The 15,454-nt window shown below is 35.8% G+C and overlaps 3 protein-coding genes across 4 annotated transcripts; all 3 read left to right on the forward strand.

The window, feature by feature from the left end:
• Positions 1 to 629: 629 nt before the first annotated feature.
• On the forward strand, positions 630 to 1,340 carry LOC135637798 (uncharacterized). Its single transcript, XM_065150602.1, has 2 exons — positions 630 to 822; positions 904 to 1,340. The coding sequence occupies exons 1-2, from the start codon at positions 689 to 691 to the stop codon at positions 1,136 to 1,138; spliced, it is 369 nt and encodes a 122-aa protein (XP_065006674.1). The 5' UTR covers positions 630 to 688; the 3' UTR covers positions 1,139 to 1,340.
• Positions 1,341 to 3,111: 1,771 nt separating this feature from the next.
• On the forward strand, positions 3,112 to 10,693 carry LOC103979177 (uncharacterized). Its single transcript, XM_009395235.3, has 8 exons — positions 3,112 to 3,238; positions 3,328 to 3,472; positions 5,053 to 5,122; positions 5,213 to 5,372; positions 8,197 to 8,278; positions 9,254 to 9,470; positions 9,628 to 9,692; positions 10,148 to 10,693. The coding sequence occupies exons 1-8, from the start codon at positions 3,126 to 3,128 to the stop codon at positions 10,400 to 10,402; spliced, it is 1,107 nt and encodes a 368-aa protein (XP_009393510.2). The 5' UTR covers positions 3,112 to 3,125; the 3' UTR covers positions 10,403 to 10,693.
• Positions 10,694 to 11,707: 1,014 nt separating this feature from the next.
• LOC135628731 (thioredoxin-like fold domain-containing protein MRL7 homolog, chloroplastic) lies at positions 11,708 to 15,035 on the forward strand. 2 transcript variants are annotated; one of them, XM_065135594.1, is made up of 5 exons: positions 11,708 to 12,469; positions 14,116 to 14,200; positions 14,364 to 14,475; positions 14,567 to 14,681; positions 14,777 to 15,035. In XM_065135594.1, exons 1-4 carry the CDS (start codon positions 11,736 to 11,738, stop codon positions 14,668 to 14,670), a joined length of 1,035 nt encoding a protein of 344 aa, XP_064991666.1. In that variant the 5' UTR covers positions 11,708 to 11,735; the 3' UTR covers positions 14,671 to 14,681; positions 14,777 to 15,035. The 2 variants fall into 2 exon arrangements, with proteins under 2 accessions (XP_064991666.1, XP_064991660.1); XM_065135588.1 differs by having other exon boundaries at positions 14,762 to 14,898.
• The last annotated feature ends 419 nt before the right edge of the window (positions 15,036 to 15,454 follow it).

Here is a 15,454-nt window from a genome sequence, read left to right on the forward strand (position 1 = left end):
TCATATTTTGATAGAAATAGAAAAACATGGAGAAATTAAAAAAAATCACAAACTTTTCAGATATTAAATAAATATAAAATTATCTAAATTAGAAAAACAAATATAGATATCTATCTAACTCGAATCTTTTATGAAAAATTCAATTCATGTTGACTAGTCCGTTTATATGATACACTATTTTTTATTTGATCCTAAAAATAGTATCTTGGGATAATATCATAGGTTATGGGCCTATTTAAAGACTCAAATGTCAGCAAAATATTATAGGTGAAAGTAAAAAATAAATAGAAAAATAGGAAAACAATAAATTGTTCGGTGGCTGAATAAATCAGAAAATATTGAAACAATTCTCTAAATCAGAAGAAAAAAAAAACAATTCATATGTTAGATATCATATTGTTTAATTGACTGCACACTGCCTCTACTGTTCTTGCAAAGATCCTTAAAATTGATTTTGCATGTTTTGGGAATTGAAATGTGAAACAAAAACAAAAACAAAAAACAAAAGCAATTTCCGCGTCCTGATCTCAGTGTGAGAAACCTTATCCGGAGGCCAGCCAATGGCGGGCGTCCCAACCATGCATTTGGACCACCACGCTATCCACACTCCCTTTTTCTCTGGATTCCTGTCGACACGAAAAGGATCCGATTTCTACTACTACTGCACCACCGACCGCGCGATCGTACGATGGCCCATTCCCTCCCGCTGCTTCCCCGACCGACTTCTCCTCCTTCGTCCCCCGCGACGCAGCGAGTCCCTCGGCGTCAGCATCTCGCAGAACCACAATGCGGCGACGGAGCCGTCCGCTTCCACCGCAGACGGTAGCACTTTCTCCTCTTTCCTTGCTTCGATTGATGTGGATAAGGCGGGTGTTAATTAGCTACCGTCCAATGTGATTCCAGGCAGCTCATCTACGGCCTGGTCGCCGTCGGAGTCGCTTATTCGGTGGCCCCACAAGGCGCTCACGCGGTGAAGCGGCGTCCTTCTCCGCCGCCGCCGCCGGAGGAGAAGGCCGACCCCAACGTGAGCGGCGTGCTGGCTAAGGTGCTGGCGAGCAAGAAGCGGAAGGAGGCCATGAAAGAAGCCGTCGCCAAGCTGAGGGAGCAAGGCAAGTCCATCAACGAGCCATCTCCATGAAGTTCCTCAGCTCACCGACTCCATTTTGCTGTCATATTTGTGCCTGAGATCTCTGTCCGAAATATAATTTACATTCATGTTTGCTACTTCTGCAATAGACTTGCAAATGTATAGATCGGAAGCTTCTGACTTGTGCAAAGAAAAGCATTCTACATTCGACATCAAATCTCAATGGAAATTAAAACCTATTATTCGGTAGTAATATTTTGCTGTAATATTTGTGCCCTCAGATCTCTGAGAGTTGCTTAAGATTCATGTTTGCTGCTTCTGCAATAATCTTGTAAACGTATATACATCAAATCACTATGTAAATAGTGACCCTACAACTGTGTAAAATAATAAGATTAATTATACATCATCCCATATAATTAGTTATTTTTAGCATTTCGACCCCTACAATTTCGAAAGTTATATTGAAATTCTTATACTTACGAAAGTGAAATATTAAGATCCCTAAATAGAGTTAAAAATTAATTTTATAATATTAAAAATCAAGAGAAAAAGATTTTGTTGGAACAATGGAGTTAAATATTTTACGATTTTTGAAAGTATAGAAACTGAAATACTAAAAATAATCAACTCCAAATAATATTTATGCCTTAGATTGAATTATATAATTAGCTTGAAATAATATTTATGCCTTAGATCTCTATGTGAGAGTTACTTTATAATAGTGTTTTTTTTTTGTAAAAAATGCATTATATATATATATATATATATATATATATATATATATATATATATATATATATATATATATATATATATATATATCAGATTATATTCAGAAATCAGAAAACCACAAATCAACTCTAACAATTGGTAAGATCCTTTGTTTTATTCTAAATAGGAAGAGACTCTCTTTTTATGGATCCAATAAACTTATTGGATCATATGTGAATCATACATAGAGGGAACTAATCTATCTTGTATATGATACAATTCAATGCAATAGAGTGATCCAATGAGATCCCATCAACTTCTCGACTTGTATAGTTTTATGGCACCCCCACCACTTGCCAATTAATTGCCCTTTTTATGGAATTAAATGTTTCATAAAATCAATTCCTATTTGAGTTTATGAGTACATTTTTCCAAGAAGAGCTGGTATTTATTATTATTATTTTATCATAATCACATGATAATGAACTCTTAAGATCGAATTAGAATGCAAAAATTTTGGTAATAGGACATGTTGTTAGGTTTTGGGAGTGAGATATACATTTTTATGATTTCTTATAAATACTTAAATCTTCTAATATTCACATAAATTGCTTTAAAATTTTCATATAATTGTAAATAATTTCTTCTTTCGCCTTGCAGCACAGTTTTTGTGTCAACCTTTAAGAACAAAATAGATTATATAGTTTTTAATAATATGGTATATATTAGTTTTCGGTAGTGTCATTGAGTTCGAATCGAAATTGAGTCGGAATCGAAACTAAATCAATTGATGATTTATTGATTTGAATCCAAAATTTAATTAATTGGAACCAATGATTTCGATTCAGACTTGATGATGATTTAAAAAAAACTTAAATTATATATTTTTAATATTTTTTAAAAAATATTTATATTTAAAAAATATAAAATTTTAACAATTCAAATCAGAACTAAAATCATTATAATAGTCTTTATTTTAGCTTAACCCAAACACTATCAAATACATAAAGTTTGTAATTATCAAGGATTTTAATTCCCATGAAATGTTTTCAAAATTTTCATATATTGAACATAATTTCTTTCACCTTTAATTTTTAAGAATAATATAATTTGGAATATGTCATATTATTAAATTTTTGGGTGATATAAAATTTTCTTAATTATCCAAACTATTAAAAATACACAAATTCTGCAATTCTCAAGAATATTACATAAAATATTTTAAGAATTCAAAAATTTTCCCCCACTTTGTAGCACAATTTTTAAAGTACATCTGGTAGCGCGAATCTTGAAGTGTGTCTTGTGCTTCTAGCAATAAAAAGCAATGACGGGTGTGGGAGGTGGGCGTGGAGGGGACATGAGATCGGTGCCGTCGTCGCTGCCCTCCCACTTCCCTTCGATTCCTCCTCTCGCCGAGCGATCCGTTCGAACCCGACGGTATCAAACTCTCTCCCTTGCGACCCGTTCTTGTACCCTCGTGCCGATTTAAGAATCCCAGCAGTCCCATTCTTTGGCGTCCATCTCAGGCGCCGGGTTGAGGTGAGGCGGATGGCCGCGAGGTGCTTGATCGCTCCCGGCGGCGGTGAAGGCAGTAGCAGGATGGCCAGCAGCGTGGAGGTTCCTCAGTCTTTGGATGGGATCCGAACCCTAGCTGAGTCTGGTCGGTTCAAGGTATGATCTTCCCCCCTTATCTTCCTTGGAGTAGTATGATTTTCCCCGGCTGCTTCTTTTTTGGGAATCATAAGCTTACTGTTAATTAGAGACAAGTGAAAAACGACCAAATGCAGGCTGACTTGTTTCTCTATTCGTTATTCGGGCAGTAAGATTTGGCTAGTTAACACATGGGGCAATAACAGTTTATAATGCTTGGTGGCATCCTAGATCTAATTTAATTGAGTTTTACTTTAGAATCTATCAATTTACAAAAAAAAAGGAGACAAACACATAAGGCAACCAATATGTAAGCTTATAAATTATAGAGGGTATATTTAGACAATTAATATATTCATTTTGGAACTCCATATGCAAAAAGAGATCTAGGGAACTTTAGGGCGCACTTGTCACACCTGTCCCACTCACTGTATGTTGTTACCCCATTGTTATCTGGACAAAAATTCATCTACTTTTGTTTATCACACTGAATTTAAATTCCATTGCATTATTTTGGGATGCTTATAACTGCCTTATAAAAATCACATACGATGAAAGTTGTAGTGAATCTCTGATCATGATGCAGATCAGAGTTAATAACACTAGCATCCATATCCTATTATGAGCTCTGGAAGAGAAATTATCTGTTTTAACTATTTTGTAAGTTGAATTTGTGTAGGTGCAGATATCTGCAGGTTCCATTAAGTAGAAATCGAAGGTTGCAGAATTTAGCTTTTGATATTGGTCCCATTTAGCTTCTGATATTGGTTCCTGTGGTGCTGTTTCATGGGCTTTAGGGACGTCATATTGATCACTGCATGTCACCTGGAAGTTACAGAGTTTAGCAAAAGCATTACAATATTCCATTCTGTTAAAATGTTTGTGTTGACGAATGTCAACCAAAGGACCTAGGATAGCAATCTAGAATCCAGATGATATAACAATAGTCTTGGCATTTGAAGGCATCAATTTTGTTTATAGAGCAGGATATTGAAACCCCAAAACATGACATACTTTATCATTTAATATCAGAAAGCCTAATCTAACTAAAAGTTTGGAGTTATGTAGAAATTCAGTTCATCAACTTAAGAAAGCAGAAATGAATAATGAAAGTTCACAAGAAAAAAATTGGAGTGTTCGGGATAATTAATTTAAGCTTTTAAGGGGGCCCGGTTGTTCTGAGTCAAGATAAGCTGACACTGGTATGATATGACCTTATATAGGTCAATGTTACCCCAGTATAGCTGGGCTGACAGACCTCTGTTTTGCAGTGTATAGTTGGTATGACCTCATGTATTTATCATTTAAGAAATCCCATAACAATCAACATAATAACAACAACAGCAACAACAAGAACAACAACAACAACATCAACAGCAATTACAATAAGCCATAATGTCCCAATTATTTAAGGTTGGTAACATGGATCTTTCCTGTCCTTAAAGTTTTGCATAATGCAATTATTTAGTTAAATCAAGAGCATTCATATTAAAACTGATAAGAATGCAAAAAAAATCAAAGATTAAATATTAGATAGCTGATAGTAATAACCGAGCAGTAAAGTGCCTAGAGCTTAATGCTTGTTTCTTGCTTTGTGACAGGGATGGTTCTTGGATCAATTTGGAGTTCTTCATGATGGGAAAAAGCCTTATCCTGGAGCCATTTATACTTGTATGCCGTATTTTTCTTGCTTTAGTATTAGCTTGCTCTAAATAAATGGTGGTTTCATGTTTTGTTACTGACCACATGGTACCATTTTAGTAGAGAAGCTAGCTGAACATGGTGCAAAACTTGTGATCATAAGCAATTCTTCACGGAGATCATGTACAACGATAGAGAAGTTAAAAAGCCTTGGTTTTAATTCTTCTCTTTTTTCTGGTGCCATCACTAGTGGAGAGTTGACTCATCAATATCTTCTAAGGTCAGATTCCTGTTATTCTTGATGGTTGCAAGTTGATACATTACTGTTTTCCCACTTCTGCAGCAATTTAAAATTTAAATAATAACGAGATGTTTTGGACCTCTTGGTTACAGTGCCAGGTTTGCAGATCTGATAGTTTTTCTACATTTTTGCTGAAGGGTTTCTTTTTTCTGCCTTTGGACATTAGTTGACAAACCTAATGTATATTATTGTGATGGAACTTTTACAAATCCATATATTCTCCAATTGATTAAGATCTTTGATTTCTCTCTTTTATGCATCTGAATACTAAATACGAATTATGAAACAGAGCATAAGCTTATAAGATCAGAGTGTGATTGTTATTATTAGCTGACATTCTCTTTCATCGATCTTCCCCATATCATCTTGTGATAGTCAATAGATTTGGCTTTTCATTTCTGTATCAGTAATTCTCAACCTTTTAATTTAGGAACTGGGTGTGTTATAGATCATCATGTGTTTTTTTTGGTATTCGTGCTTTGCTAACTTATACATCCTTTGTGTTTCTTAAGGGAACCTAAATAAATTATGCAGGTATTTCCATGTTTGTAGGATTGGATTTGGGATTGGTTGGATTGGATTGAGGATAAAGATTGAACAATGAAGTAATTTTTACTGAAATTTTGAAAAAGAAACAAAGAAATAACCAAATAATTTTATGTACAAATAATACAGAAATATATGTACTATTAAATAAAAAAAAATTTCTCATTGCAGTAATAAACCAAAATAAAACCCATGAACATAATGGATTTTAAATCCAATGTTTTGCAGGTACGTTACCCATTCCTCCCCTCCCTCAATTACAATCGTTGTTCTTCTCTTATTCTCCTCTCTTCTCTCTCTTGTCTGTTGTGACAAAATCAATATCAAAGAGGGATATTTTTCACCCCTATTTACAACAACAATAAATAAGTAGTCAATGTAAGAAAGGTACAAAAAATTTAAAATGGATAACAAGATATGACCATGTTTGTATTATGTGACAGATACCTCAAAATTATACTTGGAAAACTTGTTAGCTTTTGGAACCAAAGGAGAATATGCTTTGCAGAACTTAAAGTTATTATTATATAAGCACAATATCTAGAGAAAGTCCCTCTCAACACCATCCATGTGAATGTTAATATTTAGTGATTATTAGTGAATATGAAATTGATGCAGAGCTTAAAGTTTATGGACAAGAAATCATTTATGGAGTACAATTCAATCATCTGTTATCATGAGCACTCTCCCAAGGTGTTTGTTGGATCACGATCCTAGCTATTAACTTATAGTGTAAAAATTTTAACCAATAAAGTCAAATCATCTATCCCTTAGAAGATGCAAGAATAAATCAATATATTTAAATCATGGTACACTACTGTAGCACTCAGGTTGTAACATTACAATAGAATTTATGCTTCGTATCTGATGATAACCAGCCACGAATCCCATGTTGCCCACAGATTGTAGTCTTTTGTTCATTAAAAATTAGTTAAATACTAGTGTTTTTAGTCATCCAACCCTTCCTTGACTTGATCTGTAATAATCTGCAGTTTAGCAACTGCAAACCAGTGAGAAGGAATCAATGGAATGATAGAACAGAATGTCATCTGTCTCTTTTGTGAAACAAGATGGACAGTAGAGGATCCAGACATTTTGGAGAGGAAATGAAAGATGGAGGATGCAATAGAATGATACCTTAGGCGTCCTTCGGCGTAACAGGCGTGAGATGGAGCAGGCGACCCGACGGAGGTGGACTTGTGAGAGAAGGGGCAACATCAAAGAGAAGAGATGAGAAAATTATGGTTTGAGTTTCTATTATATAATGACAATCTTGTGGTTTTAGATAATATAGTAGGGTGTTTTAGGAAATCAAAAAAATATATTAGCATTCCACAAATGCTCCAATGCAGATGCTACCTTAGGGTAGCATCCGCATTTGGACATTTACAATGTAGCATCCAATCCAAATGCGATTTGAAAAATGTTTACCAAACACCAATTCACATTTGAAATATGCATTGAGCCCTCAATGCACATTTTAAATGTGTTTCCAAATGCACCCTTAAGCCCTTGGAGTAGGTGTATGGCCACATGTCAGAATGGAATGTGGAATTGTGGATAACTACATAAAAAATTGATTGTACATGAGATAGGAGCATTTGCTGGATTGAAGAATTAATTAGTTGAATTTGATTTCTAACTATGTTTTATCGGTTGTTCAAGAGTAAAACCAAAGCAGATATATATTGCTTGGTACAAGAAATACACAGTTGTGAGGATCTAGTCACGTGAAAAAGGGAAAACATGAAATGAAAAAGAGTAAAGATTTTACCATAGATGACTAGAATGATAGAGATAAAATTTTATTAAATTGTGGAAGGGGAACAATAATAAAACAAAATGATAGGGAAAGAGAGACTGGAAGAAAAGTTGTTTATATAAATTAGATATCACAGACTGAGGATCAACAACCTCCAGTTAAAGGTATTATCTGAATAAGAATCTTATTGTGGATGAAGGGCTAGTGTATTGCATCTACTATGAATATCAGATAGTCTAGATTTATTACTAATTGCTAATTTTCATGGATTTTTTGAAATTGCAAACATGCTTGCGCATCTAAACTAGCTGCTACATTATTTCTCAACATTTACATGGATGAACAGACCAGAATTTTAAACATCTGAGAAGAGATTATAGTTTTTGTAACTTTAGCGATAAGACCCTTTTTAAATGATTAAAAAATTATAAAAATGATTTAGCAAATGAGAGGATATTATTATCACTGTTAGTGTCATTTCCCTTTTGTTATCAGGAGGGATGATCCATGGTTTGCAAAACTCGGAAAATCTTGCATTCACATGACGTGGAGTGATCGAGGTGCAATTTCTCTTGAGGTATGCTAATCTTCTTCTTTAAGATGAACAACTGAATTATCATCCCAAGTCCCAACTAAGGTTGTGTGGGTACTAGATTCTATGACTTTTATGTTCTTCATGATCATTAAACTTTTGCATGTCAAACTCGCATCATTTTAAGTGCATAAGTTGAACACTAAATTATCATCTCAACTAAAGTTGTGCTGGTATTTGATTCTAGAACTTTTATGTTCTTAGTGATCATTAAACTTTCGCATGTGGCAATCTGGATATTAGCTGCGTATGGATTACTCTTGGCTGTTATGCATCTACATTTAGTTGTATTGAAGGTTCAAAGATATCCTCTGAAGACTGATGATCTTGTAATTTACCTCCCTTGAAGCCCATGAAGAAGAAAAGGTGACTAAAAACAAGATTCGGAACTTTGAAATTTCTTCCTTTAATTATTCACATTCATATTGGTTGGTTGTTGCTTTATATTGGTTGCTTCATCACAATTGTTTTTACATCGACAGAAAAGAGTTAACTCAGAACTAAGGTTAGGGGTCTGTACATTAATCTTGGTTGGTTGGTGCCTTATACTGGTTGCTTCATCACAATTTCTGTTCAATTGACAGAAAAGAGTTAACTCAGATGTAGGGTTAGAGGTATACACTAATTTTTTATAGTGCCAATTGTGGTGTAACCATGATGTGCCAGTCCGAAGAGCTCACACATTATCTCAATTTGCTTAATTGGGAAATGCCATAAAATTTCTAGAACCTGGACAAAACATGCCGATTCCTTTTTTAAACTGTGACTCTAAGACTGTGATCGAAAAATAAAAGCAATCAAGCAACATAATAGTGAGAAAAGAAATCGAATGACCTGATTAAACAACCATCACCTTTTAAGAGAGTCCACATTAGTTAACAATGACAGAATATAGCTTGCATTCTTTTTGCTGATAAACCGAAGGCACATTTAGTAGATGCTTGTGATCTGACCTTACAGGGCTTGGGCTTGCAAGTTGTGAGCAATGTGGATGATGCAGATTTTGTACTTGCTCATGGCACAGAAGCACTTGGTGTTCCTTCCGGCGAATCACTACCCATGAGTCTTGATGATCTTGGGCAAATCCTGGAGATGTGTGCCAAAAGAAAAATTCCCATGGTAGTAGCAAATCCAGATTATGTTACTGTTGAAGCTAGAGCATTGCGTGTTATGCCTGGTGAAGTTGGCCCTATACTCTTATTGCGTGTAGATTTTATTGATATCTTTAATCTTAGATTAGTTTATTAACTAATTCTCTTTACCAATTTTTGTATCAATTCACTCTGAGCTCAGATAGCTTTTTACGAGTAATATTATCTCTTCCTCTCTTGTAGGAACACTGGCAGATAAATATGAAAAGCTTGGTGGTGAAGTAAAATGGATGGGAAAGCCAGAAAAGGTGACATTTTGCTAGTTATTATGTGTACTTACCCTTGCCTCAATTATGTAACTTGCTTCTTAACCATTCTCTATAGTGATGTAGAGGACATATATGCAGATGATGAGTAAGCAAAGACAATAGATAGGTTTAAGGTGGAACCACACAAGCTAAGGCGCTAAATGAATAATTTAAGGCTTCTACTTCATCATTTAGCCAGATGACGTATACAAGTTAATGTTTTCTTTTTTCTATGGGGCGGATTTTTCATAGAATGATGCATATGTGGCATATAAAGTTAATTCTGCTGGCTAAAGAAGTTAATTGGTTCTGTTGTTTTTGAGGTACTAATCACATCAATATGAATGCAGTCAATTGCATGATATTTTACTGCACTTCAAAATACACATGCTAGATTTCTACCTAGTGTTTACTGTAAACATGTTTGATTTAACGTGATGTGATTCCTGCTTCAGGTGATATATTCAGCAGCCATGGCAATGGTTGGTGTAGATGCATGCGATTGTATCACGGTGGGTGATTCCCTTCATCATGACATAAAAGGCGCAAATAAAACTGGGATTGCATCAGCATTTATCACATGTGGCATCCATGCCACAGAACTTGGAATTGGTACCTTTGGAGAAACTGCTGGATTCGATGCGGTCCAATCTCTGGCCCGCAAATATGATGCCTATCCATCTTATGTTTTGCCAGCTTTTACATGGTAGGAAATCCACTTTCGTCGAGTATCATGGCATCTTTGTTCCAGTCACTATGCAATTTGGGAGTCAGAATGGTCATAGTTGGGGAGACTTTGATACCACAATATTTATCAATAACAAGGAATATTGGTGAGCACATACACTTCATCGTTCAAGGTTGGTTCTTTCTTCAACTATGTTATTTTGGCTTATATTTTGAGATCTGTACTCTTTTCAAGAGGGACTTCCAAGCTTGTGGAACATGAAAAATATTTCACATCAATTCGATCATTGATGCTGTCCCGATTCTCATCTTCATAGACATATTTTTGACACTCATGATTTGCTGAAGTAGAACTGTCTTAGCAGTCAATTGTTGGCAAAAACGATTATTTCTTATGGGTCATCATTCTTATTGCTAAATATGAAAATATTGATCCTTTGAACCCCAAAAAGTACACAAACTTGCGTTGCATGTTGCCATTGGTCGTATGTGCACGCTTTTGATGATTCCTTGTTTCACAGTTTTATTTAATGTTCTTATGGCGTTGGATTATATTCGCTTTTTACTTTAGTTGGACATCCATCTCTATTTCTTTTCTCATTAGAACACTTGGAGCTTGCGTTAGAAAAAACCTGTGGCTTATAGCTAAATCTTCGTGGCTTCTTTGATCCCACGTATTTTGATTTGATGTTCAAAGAAACTCAATTTTTTTGGAAATATACATAAAAAATTGTATAATCTGTACCTTTTTAATCGTCCAAAATTATTAACAGATTAATTATCAATTATTTTAATTTATTATTTTTAATATCTTAATTTTTATATTTTTAAAAATTATATCGAGATCTTTATTCTTACGAATGTTTTGAACATAAAACATTAAATCTTGTTTCTTTTCGTCGTCGATTCTATCAGTAAAAATAGTATATTTATTATTATATATTAAAATAATATTAACATACGATTAAAAATATAATTTTGTAATATTATTTCCGTTGTTCAAAAGAAAAATAATATTGATTTCTTGACGTATTTTCATAGAAATTACATTAGAAGAAACTAATATTAATTAAAACAATATTATACAATTACTTTTTAATTTTATTTTAATATTAATTTTCGGATGCAGTATTTTCATCATCAAAATTAAGAAAAAAGAATTTAAATATTTTTAAAACTGTAAGATCATGATGTTAAAGATAATTAACTGTAAAGATAATATGAAATTAGTCCGAAATTAATCAACGGCTGTTAGAGTTTAATGTTTTTCTTTTAATAAGAAATATTTTAGAACAAAACGTTTATATATTACCGCGTCTTATCCTGCTCGTCCCCGACGCCTCAGGAGGGGAAGAAATGTCACTGCTTCCGACCCTCGCTCCTGAAACCTTGTACAGTCTCCGATCGGAACATTCCTCGTCGTCCCCGCACTTCTTCCTTCTCTCTCCAAACCGTAACCCTTATTCCCGATCTCTCACCTTCTCTTCACGAACCCCTCGGCGTCTCCCCTCCTCCCACGTCTCGGCATCGGCCGCTGCCGCCGATTCAAACCCTAAACCTAAGGCCAAAGGCCGTCGGCCGCCGAAGCCCGACCCACCGCCGCAAGGAACCGAGGCCGTCGAGGGCGGCCCCAGTGCCGGCGATGCCTTCCCCACGACGATACCGGGCAAGCCGAGGCGCGGTCGCAGGAGCGAGGCGGCGGCGGTGGAGGACTTCGTGAGGGATCGGCTCGAGCGAACGTTCGCTTCGATACGGGAGCAAAGCGCGGGGGTGCTGGAGGGGAAGGAAGGGGTGCTCAAGGAGAGGAGGACCGAGGATGGCTTGGAGGGAGAGGGGAAGGCGGAGGAGGAGGTGGTGGTGGAGGAGGACGATCCGGATTGGCCTTTGGATGCGGATGTCGGGTGGGGAATCAGGGCGTCGGAGTACTTCGATAAGCACCCGATCAAGAACGTGGTGGAAGACGGGGTAGAGATCGATTGGGAGGGGGAGATGGATGAGGGATGGGTGAAAGAGATCAATTGCTTGGAGTGGGAAAGCTTCGCCTTCCACCCGAGCCCTCTCGTTGTTCTCGTGTTCGAACGCTATAACAGGTGATACTCTCTCTCTCTCTCTCTCTCTCTCTCTCTCGCTCTCGCTCTCCTCTGCAGTTTGATTCTTTTGTATATGTTCGTACTCATGAACGATGAAACTGATATACTCTTGTCTTTTGAGTGGGATTATAATAGGTGTATTGGAATGTCAATCATATCGTGTAGATGCTTAAGAGCCAAACGATAATTGTGTGGGGATGAAGCTGTGACAGAGTAGTGAATGTTGCTTTAACAACTTGTGAGAGGTCAAAGCAAGATGTTATTTTGGATGGAGTTGCTTTCTTTGGGTTTTTTTTTTTCATGGTCATTTAGAGTTATAATATGAAATGCTAATTGCTGATCCCATCCACATTTTGTTAGATTTCTAGGTACTGCATATAAACCCATACAGTTCGACAAGAATGTAGCACGTTTCTTAGCAGTTTGCAGGCTGTATAATGATTTTTTTTTATATAACCCAAGAATGGGTCTAATTTTGGGAGGAAACGTAAATGAAAGTACAAGTTACAGCAGAAAGGCTCCAGTGCTCACAATGCCAAGTATTATTGTAAATCTGAGTTGGAGAATACCAGCATGAGTAAATTATTTCAATGTATAAGTCTGTAGATGTGTGAATGGAGATGAATTTCTTAACTCAGCTGGAACCTGCTGTTGTGAGTCAAGTGATGCCCAGTCCTTCCATGTTAGACAAAAAATTGTAAATGTAAAATAAAGACATCAAATGAATCGGGAGATACTGGAAGCAGTTGAGTGCCCAATTGTTATCGTATGGTTAATTTGTGTTATAAGAGTCCTCATTGTGGATTCCGAAACTAGCGTAGGCATCGTCTTTTGATTGTTCTCCATGTGAAGCCTTGTCTATTTGTCTAGTAGACTAGGGTTGGGTAACAAAGGCATGGAATTTAGAGTGGGCAACATAGATTTGGAAGAAGGTTATGTTTTAAACATAAATTCTGCAATCTAGTGTGAAAAAGGAATGTAGTAACGGGAAATAATCTGTTTCTCTATGGACTGAAAAGAGAAACAATCATATGGTGACATATGTTGGGTACTTTGAGTATTATATAATGATGTTAAATTTACCGAGTGACCACTCATTGCAGACTGTAAATTGTTTCATAAGCATGGAAGAATAATCCAGATTGGCACCCATATCATGGATTTTAATACACAATGCAAACCAGTCACTCGGCGCTTGCTTATCTGCTAATTATCCGATGCATTATTGATGGGTATCTTAGAAAAAGTTAGGTTATGCATGATTTTGAGCTGTAAGGAGGGTTACAACATCAATGTTTCATCGGACCCTTGAGGCTGAACCTATACTGTCAGTGTCAAATTTAAAATATACAATCTACAGTAGTTGGCATGAGCAAACGAAGAGAGGGTAAAGGGATAACCCGAATGAGTTTAGGAATGAAGTCATTTCCATCCAAGGTCTTAAAATTTTTGATCTGAATTGACAAGAGCGGCTGACTTACATGGAAGGGCATATTTCAATTCAAAATAAATGAAAACAGTTAAATGATGTGTTCAAAAATCTTGGAATTGTGCACATGTCATTATTTGTTGGCAAGTTTGCATTTTCTTATGCGATCAGCACCTGATTGCTGTGTTCTGAGAATGTTCTATTTGCTGCTTCACAGGGCAGCTCATAACTGGAAGTTGTTAAAGGAGCTGGAGAAGGCAGCTAAGGTATATTGGGATGCTAAGGATCGACTACCTCCAAGGGTACGCGCCGGTTATTTCATTATTAAATTTATTAGTTCAAACCTCTTTTCTGATATCTAATGATATCTTATGAGGCATTTCTACTTTTGAAAACTTGTCATTTTTTTCCTTTGTGTTCACATTTTGACCATGGCAAAAAGTGATGCAACACTATGTGCTGCAGACCATCAAGATTGACATCAACATTGAGAAAGACTTGGCTTATGCTCTGAATGTCAAAGCGTGTCCCGAGCTATTATTCTTGAAAGGAAACAAGATTCTCTACAGAGAGAAAGGTCAGAGATGTTCAAATATAAAAAGCTTATCAAAATATGAATTGCCTTTTTTGCCAGATAGTTAATTGATGCTTCCACGTCGGATTTGTAGAGTTTAGGACATCAGATGAATTGGTGCAAATGATTGCACATTTTTACTACAATGCTAAGAGGCCATCGTGGGTTGATTCTGCAAGAGTGTCTTCTCCATTTTGAAGTGTATCCAGGTACATCAAATTTTCTTTGCTGATTTAGATGTACATATTGCCTCTTCTCCCCTGTGTACCACTACAATTTACGAATGCAGTTTTTTTATATGCAGCTTGCTAACCTTAGCTCTCAACTAGCTTGAGGTGGTGATGATCGGTGACCCACCACAATATAAATGGAGCATCAGTTACCAGAGTCTTGGATGACATTTGTTCATACTAGCTAGGTAAAAAGAAGCGCCTGTTAAGAAGGCACACGTCTAACATCGCAAGTGTAGACATGCACCAAAAGAGTTGCTCAATAAGCAAAAAGAAATTAAAGAAAAGAGTTCTTTTGCATGAATACCCCATGAGATATGAGAGTTCTTTGCATGCGTGTGCCCATCAATGCGGATGAGTATTAAGTATTTTATGTGTTTGCCCTCAAAAGTTTTTATTTGTTTGTATGCCCCTTAGTTTATTTAGACATTACAAATCTTCGATGATTTTTTGATAATTAATTGCAATTAGCTTGGTAAAATTTTGGTGAATAATGAAGTGTTGGTTGATCGTTCTAATCTATTGGATTTGTGAATTGAGAGAAACAAAAAAAATAAAAGAGTTTTTGTGGCTCTTATAGTAGCATCAGTTATATCGATTGGGAGCCAAAGATACGTGCATAAATTTATTATAAAATTTTTGACAAAAGTTTTGAAGTTCTAAAAAAATTTTGTACAACATCTTATTTTTAAAAATTATCATAAGAGTGTTTCTTCCTGTGTGCAAATATTATTTTATCTTTGCTTTTGTTG

This window comes from Musa acuminata, chromosome BXJ1-3, assembly GCF_036884655.1.
Source record: "Musa acuminata AAA Group cultivar baxijiao chromosome BXJ1-3, Cavendish_Baxijiao_AAA, whole genome shotgun sequence".
Taxonomy (NCBI): Eukaryota; Viridiplantae; Streptophyta; class Magnoliopsida; order Zingiberales; family Musaceae; genus Musa; species Musa acuminata.